The sequence below is a fragment of the Genypterus blacodes genome, unplaced genomic scaffold (genome assembly GCF_046128005.1).
Source record: "Genypterus blacodes isolate CSIRO-AG114 ecotype Tasmania unplaced genomic scaffold, CSIRO-AGI_Gbla_v1 ptg000055l_1, whole genome shotgun sequence".
In the NCBI taxonomy this organism is placed as follows: domain Eukaryota; kingdom Metazoa; phylum Chordata; class Actinopteri; order Ophidiiformes; family Ophidiidae; genus Genypterus; species Genypterus blacodes.
In genome coordinates this window covers 2,938,989-2,959,160 of record NW_027466867.1, presented here as the reverse complement: position 1 = coordinate 2,959,160, position 20,172 = coordinate 2,938,989, and the positions used below count along the sequence as shown (strand labels likewise).

The window sequence follows — 20,172 nt, the reverse complement described above, 5'->3', positions numbered from 1 at the left end:
AAATAATAATCACAAGGTCTACTGAGGTTTCAAGTGTACTCCCATCATCCAATCAACAAGTGATGGCATGAGGCAAATAAACATAAACAGAAGTTGATTACAGGACTATCAGGGGGATTTTGTGACAATAAGAACAAGCCCAGCAGGGTTCAAACTCATTATTCACCTATAATGAAAAGGTTTCTCTCCGTACCTCTACAATGCTCCCTGACATCAGGGAAATATTGCTTTCACGTACCTTCACCTCCTGCGTACAACTTTATGCGAGGTTGGCGTCGCTGTACTAGACGCTCAACTGGTTCTGGTCAACCGCATCTGAACGTGCGGATCAAAACCGGTGCCGTTTTAACAGCTACCGGCCACAGAGCGACGCTGAGCTATACAGATGAATACAATCAGAGGAAAATCAACGGATTCGTACTCCTGATTAGAGATAAAACAGACACGCTGGGAGTAAAAATTATGAATGACCCGCATTAGCTCTAACGATGGAGAAAAGAAATGAAAATATACATGCAAACACCTTGTTTGGTATAAAACCAGCAGTATAATCAGAACAATTTAACCCGACTCCACTGTACAACACTGTGTTCATTAAAAATACTCAACAAATTACAATCTGCAACACAAATGTTCAGTATATTGCACTGGAAAATGACTAAAATATACAGAAAAGTTTCAAATTGAATGTGCTGTCGGTCCACACAGTCGGTCCACACACACTACAAAGTCCTGACCGGGCCCAATGTTCTCCTTTGGGTCCGAGTCACAGCGGCGTGGCGCCGGCGACCTCAGCTTCAGTAGTAGAAATGCTGCATTTCTGTCCAGTTGGTGATCCAATACTTTTTCTGTGGCTCCTCAGGCTGAAAGCCCAGATTGAACTGATAGCGCTCAGCCTTGCGGATCTTCACCCCCTGGTGCTTTGGCATTATCCGGTAGTAGATGGCACGCTTGAAAAAGCCCAGCTAGTTTGGAGAGGGAGACAAGGAGATGAAGTTAAAGAGGAGACGCTTAAACAGCTGGAGGGCAGTGTGGGCGGAAGCTTATTTGAATAGCTTTACAAGCTACTTCAATGATTATAACTGTTGACAAACTTATCTCTACTGAAAAAAGTAAATCAGTTAGTAACAGGAGAGATGATATGGAGAGGGTTAGGGACTGTAATCAAGTTTGGCAAGCGAGAAACCGAAAAAACCCCACTGAGAAAGAAGGAAAAGAAAGATCAATTAGTGAACAACAAACAAGTGAGCAAAGGTTCAGCAGTTACACATCAGCCTGGAAGAAGAGTAGAAGAAGAAACGTTATTTAGGGACGACAGAAGAAGTTTAAGAGCCAGAGAGCAAAGTCAGTAAAGAGCTGAATCACACCGCAGACTGTAGCTAGATGGGACATTACCCAAAAACCCCACTGATGCGTGCTGGGGGGACCCATGGGGGCCCCTCAGTAGTCCTCGGTCAGCCTCTCTGTCTCAGAGGGCTGGATCTTCATCTCAGCCTTCTGGGCCTTGGCCTCATACATCTCCCTCCTGCTGGCCCTGCGGAAGAAGCCACACTGGAGGAGGAGGAGGAGGAAGGGGGGAGGGGGGGGGAGGGGCAGCAGTTACAGAACAGTCAGATAGACGAGTCAGCAGGTCGTACAGGAGACCTGCGGTGTCAGCAAAACATGTGGCACACAAATCATCATCGGTCTTGCGGGCGTAATGTTCACGTGTTCTCCTCTCACCTTCCACAGAATGAGGATGATGACGCCCAGGAGCAGAATTCCTGCCACGCCTGCAGTGATGATGATCCACAGCTTTACCTCGTAATGCGCCTCCTCTCCTATCACGGGGTCGATGTGCACCGTGAACTACAAGGAGACAACGCTGCCAAGTCAGCGGTAATCCTCTGTTCATCATCATCACATCATCCTCATCATCCCCAGCGCTCACCTCTCTGGTCTCACTGTTCATCTTGATGGCTGGCTTGTCTGTGATGAGCTTCAGCATGACTTGACCTTTGACCTCAACCCTCCCAGCATTGGCATAGTCCTGCAAGCAACCAAGAACAAATGATCATCACTATGTAACTATGTAGTAGAAACATAACTACAATTATTGAGCTATTTCTCCATGTACATCTCAGCGGGGGTGAGCTGACCTCGAGCATGGTGCTGTTCCACAAGCGTGACCTGACGATGACCTTTGCTGTTTTGGTCATGTTGAGCAGCGGGCAGGTAAAGTTCACGCAGCGCGCCGTCCCCTGGGAGCAATCCTGCATCACAAAGCCAGAGAGAGTGACTCACACACACGAGCGGCCACCAGTTGTGGACACAGTTTAGGGTCAAAGGTCATTTCTACACCCTTACCAGCTTGTAGGGGAGTTTACGAGAGCTGAGCAGCGTGACGGCCACCTGCGGCTCGATGATCTGTGGCTGCCCGGCGTCGTCGCCATCGTCCGCCGCCACCTGCCGCTTGGAACGCTTCAATCTCTCCTGCGGCAACTTGGGAGACAAGAGAGGAAGAGGAGGAAGCAGAGGAGACGGAGGGAAGAAGACATGACATCAGTAGACTGCTGGTAATTACTGGGTTTGATAAAGACGTTACCAAACTCTCCTCCAAATAGAACTGTCATCCCCACTGTCTATATGTAGGCCACACACACACACACACACACATTAGGAGCGACTATTTTGAACTGTGCGAGGTTTGCATGTGGCGACGCTCAAGTTTTTCCAAAATGTATTTCTGAGCAGCTGTGGTTTGGCAGAGGGAGCAACTTCACACTCTGCTGTGCCACAGACTCACACAGCTGGAAATCGCGACGGCAAGCTGCTTCAGACACACACATCAATATGAATACAATAACAAATACCTCGTATAAATACAGATTAGATCAGGGACGCTCTGTGACGCTCTGCGAGTACAAAAGCTGCTTTCTCCTCAGCATTCATAAAGGAACCTTGCCCCAGATTTTGACCCTCTTCCAGCCTTTCATTAGAGCCGTTGTGGTATTTCGCTGGTGTTTGGGGTGTTTTTTGGGATGGGTGTGTGTAGAGCAGTGGGCTGAGGAGCGGCAGCCATCAAAGCCTCAGTGGAACAACAATACTGGAGGAGAGGAGCAAGATATGAAAGCTGAACGTGTCACAAACCAGAGCTGAGAGATCAACTCGCTAATCAGAAGTTAAAAGCTTTAATGTGTTTGGATTTAGGAGACGAAAATGTCGATTTGGAAAGAAGGAAGGATGTAAATCTGTATCTAAATGTACAATAAACACAGTAAAGGTATGACCTCATTGTTGTTGAGGTTGTTGTTGTTGTGATGCTTACGGTCAGGTTGAGCAGGTTGACAACACCTCCTGCAGGGACGCAGTGCGTCTCCGCTGTCCCCTGTAAGATGATCTCCGTCAGGTACAGCAGCCACTTGCCGTTGGCGACCTCAAAAGGCCACGAGAACTCCAGCGCCAGTGTGCCCAAGTCCCCGAGCGGCTGGCCCCCGGCGTCCACCTAGAGGGGATCAAAGGTCAGATAGATTCAGTAGGAGACAAACCAAACATGTATGTTTGTGTGAAATAACATCCTTGACTCGCTCGGCTTGTGATTCTCGCTTGTAAAAGCCGCCGCCCCCTCGTCCTGCCTCCTCCACAAACCAAACACGCCGAGAATAAACCCGGCTGGCCTCAAATGAACGGGCGCCACGGACGCACGACCTCATGACTCACATTGACGGTGAACTCCACCAGGCTGCCCACGTCGGCGGTCGCCACCATGGCCGACTCCCCCATCACTGTCCCGCTGAAATACCTCCACACCTGTGACTTCTCTCTGCGCGGGAACGGGAGTGAGACGTTACCATGACAGCAGCAGCAGAAGAAGAAGAAGAAGTTTTATATGTAGTATATATTTTTTTTAAAAAGGTACACACATGGAGAAGGAGGGGATGATGGTGTTCTCAATCAGCAGCACCACAGGCACAGGTCGAAGGTCATTCTGCTCACTGACACTGAGGGAAAAACACTGTTACCATGACACCTTCTAGAGAATCCATCAAATGTAGAATTCATCATGATGTTGGACAGATGTCTTACGTGGACAGAAGCAGCTGGCACTCCACCTCCTGTGTGTACAGGTCAATGCCCAGCGTCTCAAAGATGAGCAGCAGCGAAACCTGAGGAATGTGCGCAAGCGTCAGGAAGGAAGGAAGGAAGGAAGGAAGGAAGTAGGAAATAAGGAAGGAAGGAAACTCCTCAAACTCACCCTTTCGTTGCTCTTCAGTGGATTCCCCAGCTCACAAATCACAAAGTCTTCAAATCTGCATTCTACATCATGATCCTAAACACAGGAGAGCAGATTGAAACAGCGATCCCGTGCCGTTACTATGACAACCACAAAGCGAATGCACTGCTGTAGATGGAAAAACCACCCTCCGCCATCAACCCCTCCCTCTGCTCTGTCCCACGCTGCCCCCTGCTGGACGTACCATGGACCTGACGCCATAGTAGCTGAGCGCGTCGGGGATGGTGACGTTGAGCGCAGCCAGATGGGCGTCCTCGTTCAGTTTCCCCGGTGCCGCCAGGTTGCTCACTTCCACCATCAGCATCACCTTCTTCACGTCTCTGCTGAACTGGAGCACCTGGAACCGGCCCTGCCTGGGACGCAGGGAGACATTAGGAACAACTTCCCCTGAACGTTATTGATAAATTATTGATGAGTTTGTTTGTTTTTGAAGCATAAAATGGGTTAAATCCAACGCTGACATATTTTGGCAGGAAGTCGCAGCTCCAGGCCAATACAAGTATCTGTGTGAGCCTGAGAGGTGAGTGTGTAATTGTGTGTGTGTGTGTAACTATTCAGTCAGGAATGCCGTCTCACCTGGGGTAAGGACTTTCCTTATCGTCGGCATACTGAGCCGTCAGCTGCAGGTTGCTGGTGCATCTGTTGTCGGAGCCGCACTCCTTCTGGAAATTAATCTGCAGGAAAGGAGAGTTTACTGACGTGCGGATGCAGATTCCGTTCTCTATCTGTGCGTCTTCATGACTTCTGAGCTCCGTACCTCCGCTCTCTGACTGAGTTTCTGCTTCTGGCTGAGCACCGGGAAGGCGTCCAGGTTCTGCAGGGTGCGTCTGACTTTAGCTTTCTGCTCGCTTAAAGACAAGCTGAGAGAGAAGACCACCGGCTCCAGTTTGTCCTTCACAGGCGCCTGTAGAACCCAGTTTGCTGCATCTTACTCTATAGGCTGTATAAATGTTTAATATTCAAACAAGCGTCTGTTTCTGTATTTCTTACTATCACAGTCAGTTCCTGCACAACACATTTGCTTTTAGACGACGTCAAGGTGATGGAGCCGCTGTACATGTCGTGGTTGTTGTCCAGGAAACGAACACGTGGGCTCCTCCTCTCCATGTCCGCCTTCAGTGTGTATTTGACCGCTTTACAAAGAAGAAACACGGATAAAATTAACATCAAGACGTTCGCTGCATCGATTAATGGAACAAAGTAAAGTCAGCTTACTGATGTCCCTCTTGAAGTCTTTGTTGCCGTTGCTGAGTGTGTATGACACACACACCGTGGCTGTGATACTGTGGATTACAAAAGACAACAACACAACAACTTTTAGAACTAAAGTTGAGCAGATCAGGTTCAGGCTGAGAGTCACAGTGACTCCTCTCACCAGGTCGGCTGTCCAGCTGTACAAAGGTTTGGATCCACTATCTTTGGCTCCACAGTGAAAGTCTTGGTGAGGTGGATCACCGGTCGGGCCCTGAACTCACACACACACAAACAATTAAAAAAGTTGTGTAAATATCTAAGAAATGCTAAAATTTATAAACAAAACAAAGTCAAAGAGTTATATTATAGTTATTATAGTACATGTTTTCTACCTGAGCAGAGCAATGCGATCATCCAGAGATCCCACCAAGATGTCCGGATATTTATTGTCGTCCATGTCCATCCCTCCGGTGATGGAGTATCCAAAAGTGTTGAATCCTCCATTACCTACTGATTTCCCCTCGATCACCTGTAGAAGGCAGCAACGACACATTAATGAGACTCCAGAGACAAACAACAAATCAGATCTTATAGCCATCACAGCAAAAGTGACTGTTACCTGACTGGGCTCCTTCGAGATTCCCTGCTTACTTCCCATCCAGATGTAGACCTTTCCCGTCTCGTGGAACGGCGCTCCGATCGCAATGTCTGCAGACAGATACAACAGAGAGCTGCTGAGAGGGAGAAACTAGAGGGGAGGGAGCGAGGAAAGGAGAGAGGCCTGTATGAAGGGAGAGCATGCCTCTAGGTGGCAGCAGAGTAACAGATATTGAAAAGTAAAAGAATGGATCAAACGGACTGCAACTCCATGTAACAACACAGCATTGTGAAAATACAGGAGGGTCATAAACGGGGACTTTGAGTTACAAATGTGGAGTTCGAGGGGTTGAACGCCACTAAGAAGCATTTATCAACCATCAGCACTGGTCAATGTCTGAAATGCTGCTACCTAACTTCTGTGTACTTTATAGGCCCATACAATAAACCGTTCCCAGCCCAGCCAAAAGCTCTTGAGGATAATGAAGGGAAAACCCCCTTAAAAATGTAAGAGGGGGAGGAAAGTTTGGGAGAGGGACTCCCTCTGCTCCAAAGGCCAGGTGTGCACGAGGAGCAGACGGTGGAAAAGCAAACAAATTACAAAGGCAGAATAATCCTTTATTTCCTGTAATGATACAATGAAAGTCCACACACAGAGAGAGAGGGAGGGAGGGAGGGAGGGAGGGAGGGAGGGAGGGAGAGAGAGAGAGGGATAATGTAGCCTTCATACCTTGGAATCCATCTTGGTTGACATCACCGATGGCGGCGAGCGCCAAACCGAACGCAGAGGCGACCGGACCCGTCAGCACCAAGCTGGCGGCCTTCTGAAAAGATCCGTTTTCGTTCATGAAAATGTAGGCTGCTCCTCCCTGATCCTTCATGCGATCAAAGTAAAACGGCGCGCCCACGATCAGGTCGTTCCAGCTGGAACACGCAGAGACAACACACACACAAGTGAACACACGCCAAACACTGCTCATAATTCATCATCAAGGTTGCATCTCTAAATCTCTGGACTCTTTAACGTGACAATGCACAGCCAAGCGTGTCTCACTCCTGCCTGTCTCACTCCAGCGTGGCGTCATGAGGAACGTCTTATCTGAGCTGCTGATGACAGGATCTCTGCTCTCATCAGTGCCCCACATTCTCCACATAACAGAGCCCATCAGTGCCACAGAGCGTTCAAGCACGAGGCAAGCAACACACAGTTACAGGCCGGCCATTATCCTTCAACTACAAACCTATTTGTATCCCTGGCCTATTTATCTATCAAACAATCGCTCTTTTATAATTTGTATCATTAATAAGTGACGGAGTCCGACCAGTATAAGAGTGATTTGGTGCAGGGTTACCATGGCGTCCTGATGTGGATTTGTTTACTCATAATCGTTTTTCATATCATTCACTTAAGTTGTAAAACATCTGTGTGTGTTGTGATGTTTCCCATGATCGCGGTCGTACCCGTCATTGTTGAGGTCGGCGACGGCCAGGCTGTTCCCAAAGTAGGAGCCAACTTGTTCCCCGGGGATGATGAGCTGCTGCACCATGTCCACTTTCCTCCCCAGCAGCACGGAGCCCTTGGACTCGTCCCTGGGAGACCCCGCCACCACTGTGTAGTCATCCTGGCTGAGCAACTTCTTTTCTTCCAGGGCCGAATAACCTGTGAATTGTTTAATCAGTGAGTTACATTGTCTCAAAGAGGAAGAGTCACAGTGAGGCAACGTGAGCCGAGACGTTGATCATCCAGTGCGGCTACAGGTGTGGCTGCATACGCGTCTCAGACAGATAACAGGAAGTAACAACCAGCCGCAGTAAGGCAAGCAGAACAGATGAGAGATCAGACACAAGGCAGAGTGCACGTTCACTGAAACCACAAAGGATATGAACAACGAGAAAGAGAGAGAGGGACATAGAGAGAGAGAGATTATCAAACTTCAAGAAACCCTGAATAATTTCCTCAAACTGATCAAAAGTGTTTAAAATCAAAAGTGACTGAACTGGTTTTCTTTTCCAAAGTGAAGTGGTGCAAACATCTGGTGCTGCAACTTTGAGATTCTGCACATCACAATGATTTTATTATAACAAACAGTGTGGTCTTTGTCTTCCCCAGGTTGTTATCTTTGGCACCACGGCTGTGACGCTCCAGTCGATTCGCCGCACACTTTTTAATTGTATACACTTCCTCTTTAGATAGGGAAGCTAAAGAGTCTAACGGCCGTATGAAGTCACAGGTTAATGTCTGAATTCAGCCAATGTGTGCTTTGAGTGATACGCCCCATGTGTCTTCTCTTACCCATGTAGCTGTATCTCCTGTTCAGCTGGTCAAAGTGTTTGATCGTGTTGTCCCAGGGATAATCTGGATCTGGATTTCTCCACATAACATGAACGTCACCTGCACACACACAAAGCAAACACACACAACAATGTTCAAATCTGCTCCAAACAACAAAGGAGCTGCTTCCCACACATAGACCGATCCCACAGTTAGACTAACACCTGGATGGTCTGAGCCTGAGTTTAATCCCCGTCTGTGAAACCTGCCCATTATTCAGACTAAACGCGCCGGTTTTGGGCTTTAACTATTTCCGTGCCCACCTTGCCACACGTAGCTGCCCGTGGAGCCCACGTAGACGTCTGTTTCCGTCATGCCGCCCGAGATGCCCATGCCGCACATTCCCTCCAGGTTGTAGTCAAAGTTGGGGTTGCAGATCTCGAAGTTGTCAGCCTGCCAGTCATCCGTCTGGTCAAAGGTCAGGTCGTTGCCTCGGACGTAGCACTTTCCCACCATCCGCCACTGCTCCTCCGTGCCGCCTTGGACGATCTTCACGTAGCGATGACCGCATGCCTGGAGAGTAGGGTGGTGTGAGTGTTCAAACCTGGCAACCTCATGTTGAGAGTTCAAGCCAGTGAACAGAGAAATGGAATGGGTCTCACCAGCACACGTCCGGCCTGCTGATCCCTCTGGCTGGCCACCGTCACGCCCAGCCACATGCCCTCCACCATCTCAGAGGGGTTTGCTGTGGGTGGTACATACACTGATTATATATGTGTGTGTGTGGGTGTGTGTGCATGTTGGACATCGCTGGTCTTATTAGAGATATAGTAATAGTTTAGTAATCTCATACCAAAAGTTCCATTTCCAGTTATCCCACCAGGCTTAAGTAGACATTCCAACCATGTCAGCCCCTCTATTGTATCACAAACCTTCATCATTACTCTGATCGCAGTGACAGGAAACGCAGCCCCAGCGCGTTCATGCCCCGACAAATGTTAAGAGTCGCCTCAACCTTCGACATCAAACGTGCAGAGGAATAAAAGAAGAATCTTTCATTATGGCTCCGACTCTGATCCTGCGGAGGGCCTGACCACCTCCAGGTCTATCAGCTAATGACCCCATATTAAAGCTGCTTGACTGAACAAGGAAACAAGAGGGACGTTTCCTGGATAAATGTCAGAGTAAAACACTTTCTGAGGCAATGGTGAACACATTTGTATCTAACTATATTTATAACTTCAGGTGAAGGTTTTAACAAGTCCATTCAGAGGCCTAAGGACAAAGAAACTGGACACCAAATATCTCCAGAATGATAAAACTTACTGAGAAATCAATGTCAGTGAGCCAGTTTGGATGAAAATGACCTAAATCTACAGGTTCCTCTCAATAAGGGAGACTCTGGTGGTCTTCCCCATGAGTGTGTGGCCGACTGAGACGATGGAAAGGCTCAGGAAACCTCAGCAGGTGATTTGAGTTCATGAGCTGATTAGAGTGAGACACCCTGAGGCTACAGGATGGAACTGTTCATGAGCTGTAAGCCAGAATCATCAACATTAAAACAGATAAAGACGTGAAATATTTCACTTTGTGTGTAATGAATCTATAATATATGAGAGTTTACCTTTCTAAATTGAATTACTGAGATAAATGAACTTTTCCACAATATTCTAATTCATTGAGCTGCACCTGTGGACTGTCAGCTTAGATGCAGAATCTAGGCTGAGCTGTTTGTGGCGACATCACTGTGAGAACATGTCATAAGACTTTACTTAGATTTCTCTCCCGAATGGCTGACCGTTCTCACCCTGGACCACAGCTGTGTGTTACCCGTCAGCCTCCATGTTCTCACGCTACGTAAAGTAGCTGCTAAGAGGCCTCAACACTGCTTTGAGTTCTTTTGGGTGTTGGAGTCGCGCTTACTTGAGCTGACCAGGTCCATTCTGGAGCAGTCTGCCGTCTCCATGGTAATGGGACAGGAGTAGACGGCACCCGTTTCATTGACGTTAGGGAGAGATAAGGCCTTTTCTTTGGGTGCCCCTGTAAGGAGTCTAGACACACACACACACAGTGAGGGAGGGAGAGAGAGAGAGAGAGAGGGGATCAGATAATATCAGAGCTGTCTGGTGGCGTTATACGACATCACACTGAGACTGTAGCAGCAACATATGAACATCAGATCATTTCAAGGATAAACCTGGCAGTCAACACACACACACACACACACACACACACACACACACACACACACACACACACACACACACACACACACACACACACACACACACACACACACACACACACACACACACACACACACACACACACACACACACACACACACACACACACACACACACACACCCACCCCTGCGCAACTTCAAGGCTTCAGCTTTGTGTTATGGGTTCATACGGAGAGACAAAAAGGGTGTGTATGTCTGAAGAGAGATGGCAAAGAACAGCAGGGGAGTAAGAGCACGACCTGTGACAAGTCTGGGCACCACACACACACACCCCTCACTTGGTGATGAACCTTGTCTTTTAGTTCACTCACCCACACACACACTCCCCATCAGCACCTTTGAAGTCAAGAGCTCACTCCTCTGTGCACAAGATTTATTAGCCTCACTTCTTCTGGCCAGCACAAACACACACACACACACACACACAGTTCTGTTTGCAGTGTGTGTTAAAGCAGAGGGTTTGTTGTGTGAGTGGAGCTGGAGGTCGTGTTGCCTGTTGCCATGCGAGGGTTAATCATCCTGCAGGGAGAGGCACTGATAAGTCTGGATAAATAAAGGGTGCAGCCTTTAAAAAGCACCTTTAATGCGAGGTCACCATGGCAACAGATCAGAACAGCTCCCATGACTCAACAGGAAGTCAGCTTCACATTTTAGCCTGAGATCAAAGTTTAGTTTTATGAGTTCTTTGGTGTTCCATCATTCAATTGTTCTTGTTTCTATTCAGTTTGAGCTTTTAGAGAGAAGAAGCTCACACACACACAATCACACACACACACACACACACACAAAGCTCTTATCATAACGGAAATGCTTCTGTTACCGTTTCGTCTCAGAGGTTAAACATTTACTAAGGCTCAAATAAAATGAATCACAGGTGTTTGATGAGGAAGACGATGATGATGATGTGGTCACATTGTGGGATTTCACTCTCAACGGAAAGATTGAGAGGTTGTACCAGGCGCTGCCACACCCACACTGGAGTCTGTGTTTAAACAGACACACCTACCTGATAAAGCCTCCACATGGACGGACACACACACTCAGCAGTTTAGATCAAACATCCCATCTGCCAGTGTGAAAGTTCTGAAATGTGGCCGTGGGAGGGATTTTAACCTTTTCTAGTCTGCTTATGAACCGAGACTGAAACTGTGCGGCTTCGTCTTCTAGCTGAGCTGCATCACGTCGCGTCAGCATGGTCCCGAAAACAGACAGACATGATTATCTCTCCATTCTGCTGCCTCACGAGCATCAGCGGGCCGTTAATCAATGACCTCGCCCGAGTGATGACAACCGGGACGAGACCAGATGGCCTCCCGCCGCCTTTAGGGGGGGAGGCCAGAGAAGTACACGTCTCAGGGTTCAGATGATCATGATCAGTAATGCAGATTCCATGACGTGTGTGTGTGTGTGTGTGTGTGTGTGTGTGTGTGTGTGTGTGTGTGTGTGTGTGTGTGTGTGTGTGTGTGCACTACAGTAAGTCAGATTCTTGACCACCTGACGTCTTATTCCCAACTCTAACCAGCATTGAATGCCTCATAACAAGTTCAGCCATTCCTGAGGGACAACAAAGCTCATTATACAACAGCGTGGGAGATTATACAGGACATGCAGAGCGAGCGAGGCAGAGAGACGGCAAAGGAGAACGAGCGCGGCTGTTAGAGAGACACAACAGAGACGTGTGTGTGTGTGAGCTAGAAAGACAACCAAACTTTACGGACTGGACGTAAAGGATAAAGAGCCCTGAACGGTGAAGGGGCGGCGGCCTGCTTGGTAAACACGCTCGCCGCCCCCGTCACGGCCATGTGGGTCCCAGTCTGTGTTTGTTGTGGCAATTGGACGCCGCTGATTGACACCATCACAATGAGACTGAGAGACAGAGAGACAGAGAGACAGAGGACTGTGGGAAGGCAGAACTAATGATGTTACTATCGACGACAGGAAGTGATCAACGGAAACAAGAAGTCTGACCGAATCACTCCAGCTTATACTGATGTCTATTTACAACAAATCATCACATTGTGTCTGTTATTTCCTCAGTTGAGTTTATAAGATTAAAACATAAATACAAGTATAGATTTGAGGCTCAGTCACATTCCGCCTCCTTGTCTTCCCAACGTTCCCACTGCTACATTGTGAGCTCTCCTCCCTGCTCATCACCTCCTCATAAACAGGCTGTCAAAGGCCCAAGGAGGAGGAGGAGGAGGAGGAGGAGGGGACCAACAGCCGCATTCCAACTCTGAGGACATGTTGAAATTCGCCCCTTTCTGCTCCAAAACGACCGGCTAAACCAAACCAAACTAACCCAAACACGCCCCGGCTGCCATGTTTGATACGCCAAGTCTCTCTCCTCTTCCCCGCTTTGGATTTTTGCAGGATTAGCAGAGCAGGAGCCGCCAAGTCGCGTCAGTACTGAAGAGCTCTGTGTCGTCTCATTAACCGCACATCCGTCTTCATCTGGGTCCCGTCTAAATAAAGACACATGAGACAGGTCGGGTCTGCCAATGGGGGGAAAGAGGGTCATTACACACTGTTGTTTAAGTGAGAGCAAGTGGGACACAAAGGAGACGGAGAGACGGAATGAGAGACGGAGACGTTTGAATCTGAGCGTCTGTGGGCGTGTTTGAGCCGCGTCGGTGTTACGCAACTGACGGATAACCTGTCCAGATAAGGCCCCTGGGGCAACCTGTTTGTGCCGGGCGCGGCCGTGGCCCTCCAGGCTACGAGAAGAACTTCAGAACCTCGGGGCCCGTTTAACCCACGAGGGACTGGAACCCATCAGGGGATGGGATTCTTAGGTCATGGAATCTAAATGTTTCCTCCTGGGTTTCATCCATATCCAGGCTTTTTTTGGCATTTCCTCTGACAATTCTGGGGTCAATCATGACAGAATGTTACATGTGAACGAGCTGGAACCAGATCAGCCTGATGATGGCGCTATAGCAACAACCGTTACATACTTTCAATAAAGTCGGAACCAAGCCGGAAATGTAATCACAGAGAGACGGAGACATTATTGCTCTCTAAAGTGTCTTATTATAAATCCAAAAATATTACACTACACACACACACGCACACACTGGTATCACTCGGCTGTTACAGTAAAGGAAACTCTATTGATTTCAGGGAACATTTACCACTTAGAGCCACAAAGCGAATAGACAAGCATAATATTGAATGCAGGGACTCAATTTGCAGATTGGATTAAGCTTTGAGGACGAGAGGCGACCGGGGCTCAGATCTGTTTATGCACTTTATGACGACATAATGGCTTCAGCCGGAGAGCGGCGAGCGCGGCTGCAGAGGCGCCCAGTTACACGTCACGTGATCACTGTGTGCGTTTCACTCTTTTGCAACGCAGCTTTGTTAATCTGGTGTTTTCTGACCACACACACACACACACACACACACACACACACACACACACACACACACACACACACACACACACACACACACACACACACACACACACACACACACACACACACACACACACACACACACACACACACACACACACACACACACACACACACACACACACACACACAGCTATCAGGCCATTCACCGGCAGCACGCCCCCTTGTTAACACGCTGGCTTTGTGTGGACACGCTCAGGTTCGTGGCTATCGGGTGAGTCGGCCTTAAACAAACACAGAGTCATGAGGGTCTGCGGTGGATCAACCTGCTGGGAATGGGAAAGTGCAGGACGCATCACCGCCGTGCCAGCAGCATTACTCACACCCACCTGTGCTGCCCTGGACCTTCCTACATGATCTAACAGGGCACTGAGAACAGATGGTGCAAGAAGGAAAGATGGGTTGATTCAAAGATTTAACTTCACCCAATCTGCAACTTCATGCAAAGAAGGGATTCAAACTCAGGACCTTCCGAGCTGAGAGGCGACAAAGCCAGTCAAGCCGAGTCAAATGAGTGTAACTGTCACATGGTGTCGATCATTAACGAGGTAGAAGGTGGACGGAACAGCAGGACAGAGACGACGTGCAGACACCCAAGGACAAGTTTACAATCAGGCACTGTCTCTCTCTCTCTGCTCGTCTCTACGGGCGAGAGACCCGTTGCCTGGCTTGCTCTCTCACCTCCTCTGTCGTCTGGTAACCGGCCGATCGACCGACGGGGGAAGTGAAGTAACAATGAGACGTAGAGGAACCAGAGTGGAAGCACTGAAATGTGTGTGTGTGTGATCAGCCGTAAAGGGGAACCAGATGGAATGATGATAAACAAAGGCGGAAATGGCACAAAGTACACACACACACACACACACACACACACACACACACGCACACGCACACGCACGCGTACGCGTACGCGTACGTGTATCAGGGATATCGCCCGCTGTTTGCAGACGACCATCTGCCTGGTGAAACAGTGACGAGAGAGCAAACTCATTAGGACACCAAGCGACAGATGAAACACGGAGGGTCACACACACACACACCACATCTACACACACCCGTATAACCCACTTTCTGTGTAACCTGGTGTCAGAAATGTCATGTCAATGTGAAATGCCATACAAAAACGATCTTCCCCAGTTTGATGAGGACTGAAAGTGTTTTCACAGCAGGGGGTTCTCCAGTGAAAGCTCGGGTCCAGCAGGAGGCCGCGGGCGTCCTGCCGCTGCCCGCTTCAGCGCCTTATTAGAAGCCATCACTCACTCGGGGAAGACACACAAAACCACACGTGACGCCGTTACCAAGCGATTGGGCGCAGGCAATGAACGCCATTAACACCGCGCTAATGCACCTTAAAGGGCCAGGCCAACTCCAGCCTCACACACCACAGGGCCCGGGTGCTGCGTGTTTAATGGTGCTTTGGTCAGATATCATGATCTTTCTATCATTCTGGGGGAAACCACAGTGACGTGTTCTTCTTCTTCTGCAGAGGAGGTTTGCAGGAATGCGGCGCAGCACTGAGCGTGTTCAAACCAGGCTTCAGACATGAGTGCGCCTGAGCCTTACAGTGAGGTCGAGCGCTGATCTCAACCTGGCAGGAGGAACGGGGCCAGGGGAAAGCCCCCACAAATTAAAATGGCCGACTTTCATCACCTCGGGCCACAGCGGGCAGACAGAAATTACCTGGAAAAGCCCCTTAAATATTCATCTCTCGCTCTGGCTGCAGACGGCTGAAGTTTAATTTTGTTGAATTGTATCTGAGGTTGTATGTGTGCGTCTGTGTATGTGTGCGTCTGTGTGTGTGTGTGTGTGTGTGTGTGTGTGTGTGTGTGTGTGTGTGTGTGTGTGTTTGTCCCCTCACAAACCATCATTCCCCTGTCCTGTCTTGTCTCAACCTGAAACCTGGCAGGTCGCGTCGGTGTGCAGAGAAGGGTGAAACATTCCGAGCATACCACGGGGTCAGGGGGCCTGCAAGAGCCAATAGGTGGCCAGCTGACAGCCCGGAGGTCCCTCCTCCACGATCCCAAATACACACACACACACACTCACAAAAAGAAGCCCTCTCAGGCACAAAAATCTCTCCTGGCAAGTCAAAGCAGAGGGGGAGGGGAGAGGAGGTGTCTTACAAATTGGCCTCAGGTAGATTTGACGTTGATTTGAGTGCAGCTCCTCCCCACAGACGGCAGAGGCAAGATGGGGTTACTAACCGACCCCAGGACCCCCCCACGCAACATACGTGCTTCAAATGGCTTCAGCCGAGGCAAAACACACCTTGCCGCATTCAGACTAATTGGATAAAAGCAGGTATCTTCACTAAACCTCCATCGTTTTCGTTTTCCTCCCCGTCTGACTCACGCCGACTCAAAGCATTCCGACTTTAAACCCGTACGTGCCGTGACTGGTTCGTATCCCCGCCGTCTCGCATTTCCTAAATATTCACACTCCAGTTGTGAGGGAGGAACGTACGTGCACAGAGACACACACACAGACATGGAGCCGCTGACCTTAAGGTAACATAAAGGGAGAGATTGTGGTTGCAGGTGCAGGTTACAAGTGCATTCCAAAAAAGGTCATGGAAGGTCACGGAAACACTGTTTGACATCCTGCTGTTTGTGTGGCGTATATAGCAGCAAGATGCAAACTAACCGGGGGCATCGGGGGACTAAAGAGCTCATATATGAGATACAGCAGCCATGGAAACATGGTCCAATTCAAATATCAAAACATAGCAAGTGATCCAGTACGATGTCATATATTATGTAAACGTTCTCCTCCTAAAACTGCATCTTTTGCAAATCACAGCCGGCTAAAGATCGATGTCCTCACACTCAGACTGGATGAGACGTTTCACGGCCTCTCTGGGTCCCTGTGTGTGTCGTCTCCTTAGGTTGCAGCCCCTCTGGACGGTGACTCCATCTCTTCGGGGAGACAGGGTGGCCCATCGATCACGCCTCAGCTGGACACTGCTCTCCTTTCTGCTAACTGGGGAATTCTCAGTAAAGACTCATCAACCCCCCCACTTTGCAGAGATTACAGGCTGATAGGCCGTGCATTGGGGGGGGGGGGGGGGGGGGGGTACTCGCTTGACAGCACACAGGAAGTGGGCCCTGGTTTGCGATTTTCTTCCCTGAATTTCTCTTCAAAGCGGTGCGAGCACACAGATAGTAGCCAGTAATGAACACGCTGTGTGATCATGGATTCGGAAGGAGGGGGGTGGGGTGGGGAGGGGCTGCTGCTGTAATTGGCCACGGAAATCCTTACAATGATACAGTTTGAAGATCTCTCGTCAAAGAATCCGTGGAGGACAAAAGCAGACGTGTCTCACACATTCCTGTCCTCAAAACACACAACTTGTTCCTTTCACACACACACAGAGTTTTTCCTGCAAATCCTCCCAATCTCCATTTAACTCCACGCCAGCGTTTGTGTGTCTTTGGTAATAACAACCTACAAGTGTTACAGGCCAGTGAACACCTTTATTGCGAAACACAAACCCCACTTCTGTCTCAGCTGAACGCTCTTAGCCCGGGGATAGGAGGAGCGGAGTGGAGCGTCACGGCGCTCTGTGCATTCCAGAAAGGGATAAGAGGGGAAAATGCACAGAACAGGACAAACATGGCAACCCGAGACTGATCTGACGTCTCCTGTTCTTCAGTGTTAAAGCCTGATTGTCCTCACTATGGGACGAGACTGAGGGACACAGTTTGGACTGCACAGCTCAGATGATCTCCCAGCTGGGATGCAGTTCACCTGACCCACCTGCAGCTCCAGCAGAACCTCCATTTAATCAGGACTATCACTGCATAGCTCACTCAGTTAATTCAAATGTTGAAAAATGATGCCAAACACTAAATAAATAGATTTTCTGTGGGAAATTAGAAGAAACCTTGGTTGAAAATGCACATACACAACTTTTGGAGGCTTTTAAAGGACTTACATGAATCATTTCACGCACACTCACGTGTATTAATTCCCTAAAATCGTCACATTTTAACACACAGGACACATGAAACCATTCGGTTCTGTTAAATTTACATTAAACTGGGTTTGGTTGTGCATTTGTACAGTTTTTAATGAGCTACAGCTTCGTTAAATGAGAGGAACCGCCATAAGCACCGACGAGGGAAGTGTGTTTTCGCAATGAGAGCCGCTGGAAGCTTTTAACAAGTGTTAGCGCCACTTTATAAACCTGTGACAGGTGATAAAGCGCAACGTGCTCCGAGTAAAAAGCTTCGTTTCGGGCTTTTACGCACTCAAACAGCCGCAATGTGCCGGAGCGACGCTGGTCGGTTATGTGGGTCGGAGCAGGTGTAAATGCGGACGTTATTGAACATGGAGGGGTCACTTACAGGTACTTGCTGGATCCCTGCGTCTGTTTGTGGAGCGCGACGGAGAACCCAAAGAAGCTTCCTCTGGTTTTGCCCTCTTTGATCACCGGAAACCGTTCATCTATGTTAAATCCGCTGCAGGTCCGCGTCCCGTGATACGCGGCCAGAACGACGCACAGCAGCAGGCTCGGAGCCATGATCGGGCCGCGGCCTGGTCCGCCTGGATCCGAGATCATCCGGCGCGGCTCCGGGTCCGGCGCGACACCGAGAGGTCCAACAGGTAGCTGCCCGCAGAAAGGCGCCTGTCCCCCAGCGCTTTCTGGAGTGACTGTGGCTGCGGAGGTGTTGGTGTGTCGGCGTGTGTGTGAGTGAGTGAGTGAATGAGTTTGTGTGTGTGTGTGTGCGTGCCTCCCCCTGCTCGCTCTCTCTCTCTCTCTTTCTTTCTCTCTCTCTCTCTCTCTCTCTCTCTCTCTCTGTACTGGTTGAACATTTCATCTGTGCAATATGTATTTGCATTTTTTATCACTTCTATAAGTTCCAAAAAATGTAATAAATTGTAAAAAAGAAAAAAGTACACAAAACGTTCTGACCTACTTTTAGTCTATTTTATTTTATTTTATTTTATTTTATTTTATTTTTCACTTTCACAGGAAAAAGTTTGATCAGGTCGGTCAATGCTTGAACATTAAGGTTGGTGGACTTCAGTGGTGTTTTGGTTTGTGTGTGTGTGTGTGGGGGGGGGTCTTATTAGAGTCAGGCCTGCTAATAAACCTCCTCCACACTGATGTACACACACACACACACACACACACACACACACACACACACACAGCCGCCCTCACATGAGCACTCTTGTTCATTTAACCCTTAATCCCCTTAGAGAGTCCAGAGAACATGCCAGAGGTTTTTAAGAGTATCCTTTCCTCACACACACACACACCCCTTCACTCTTTGGAGCCCGGGGTGTGGAGAGACCAACCCCAGCTCCGTCCTCCTCCGTCTCCTCGCATCTCCACGGCGATGTGTGATCTTTCATCGCGTCTGCTTTATTGGCCGACTCCTCTCTCCGAAACATCTGGCACCGCTGACTTCCTCTAATTGATGAGCTGCAGCTCCCACTCTGCGTCTCCTCACGCTCCAGGAGTTTCTCTCACCCCTGGAGCTAATCTCTCTCCCGCCTCTGGCCCTGAAGGAATAATGCCCTTTGGTGAATATGGTTCACTGTGCACATTCCACAGGCCGACCACAGGATCCTGCCTCCTGCTCCTCCATGCACCGGCCTCGGGTGTTTAGAGGAGATTGATGGAGCTACTTTGCTTTGAGTCAGAACAGGTCAAGATGCAAAACACACTTTCAGTTTGAACTTCACTTTTTAACCAAAGGAGGAACAGCAAAGCAGAATAACAGCTGATGTGTTCCACAGGTTAAGAAGCATTCCATAGACTTATACATGTTGATATACAGTAAGTCTTCCTCTCCACCAACAAAGCAAAATGCTGCAATAACCACAAACTAAAGAACCGTAGCTGTAGATTCCAGTATGCAACACTCTTAATAGTTCATTTGGGCTTCAACATTATGTTTGAGTATTCAGATTAAAGGTGAGACCACAACATGCCGGTGTGTGCAGTGTCAATATCCTGCCGCTGCCTTTACCCAGATGGATCTAGATCCACACGAGGGTGCGAGCATCAACCAAACCTCCTGCAGAAGTCATTAGCAAAACGGCATTAAAAGCTGTATGACCACAAAAGACCAGCAACTGGATCTCCACCTTTTACTTTACTGTATGTGATCGATTCCCATACATTCATCCCCTGTATGCACAGAGCACCTGATCCTCGGC

At 48.8% G+C, this 20,172-nt stretch overlaps 1 protein-coding gene across 2 annotated transcripts; it reads right to left on the bottom strand.

Moving 5' to 3' along the window:
- Window positions 1-828: 828 nt before the first annotated feature.
- itga3b (integrin, alpha 3b) lies at window positions 829-18,709 on the bottom strand. 2 transcript variants are annotated; one of them, XM_076151909.1, is made up of 26 exons: window positions 18,348-18,707; window positions 10,260-10,387; window positions 8,999-9,081; window positions 8,660-8,909; window positions 8,358-8,456; window positions 7,526-7,724; window positions 6,795-6,988; window positions 6,087-6,175; window positions 5,860-5,996; window positions 5,649-5,738; window positions 5,489-5,556; window positions 5,264-5,406; window positions 5,031-5,177; window positions 4,850-4,947; window positions 4,458-4,626; window positions 4,235-4,309; window positions 4,066-4,145; window positions 3,903-3,980; window positions 3,700-3,802; window positions 3,308-3,484; window positions 2,347-2,481; window positions 2,139-2,252; window positions 1,931-2,029; window positions 1,723-1,848; window positions 1,396-1,551; window positions 829-965 (listed from the first exon to the last, which is right to left on the bottom strand). In XM_076151909.1, the coding sequence occupies exons 1-25, from the start codon at window positions 18,560-18,562 to the stop codon at window positions 1,441-1,443; spliced, it is 3,207 nt and encodes a 1,068-aa protein (XP_076008024.1). In that variant the 5' UTR covers window positions 18,563-18,707; the 3' UTR covers window positions 829-965; window positions 1,396-1,440. The 2 variants fall into 2 exon arrangements, with proteins under 2 accessions (XP_076008024.1, XP_076008026.1); XM_076151911.1 differs by lacking the exons at window positions 829-965; window positions 1,396-1,551; window positions 1,723-1,848; ... (1 more) ...; window positions 2,139-2,252; window positions 2,347-2,481 and adding an exon at window positions 2,511-3,085 and having other exon boundaries at window positions 18,348-18,709.
- Between the last annotated feature and the right edge of the window lie 1,463 nt (window positions 18,710-20,172).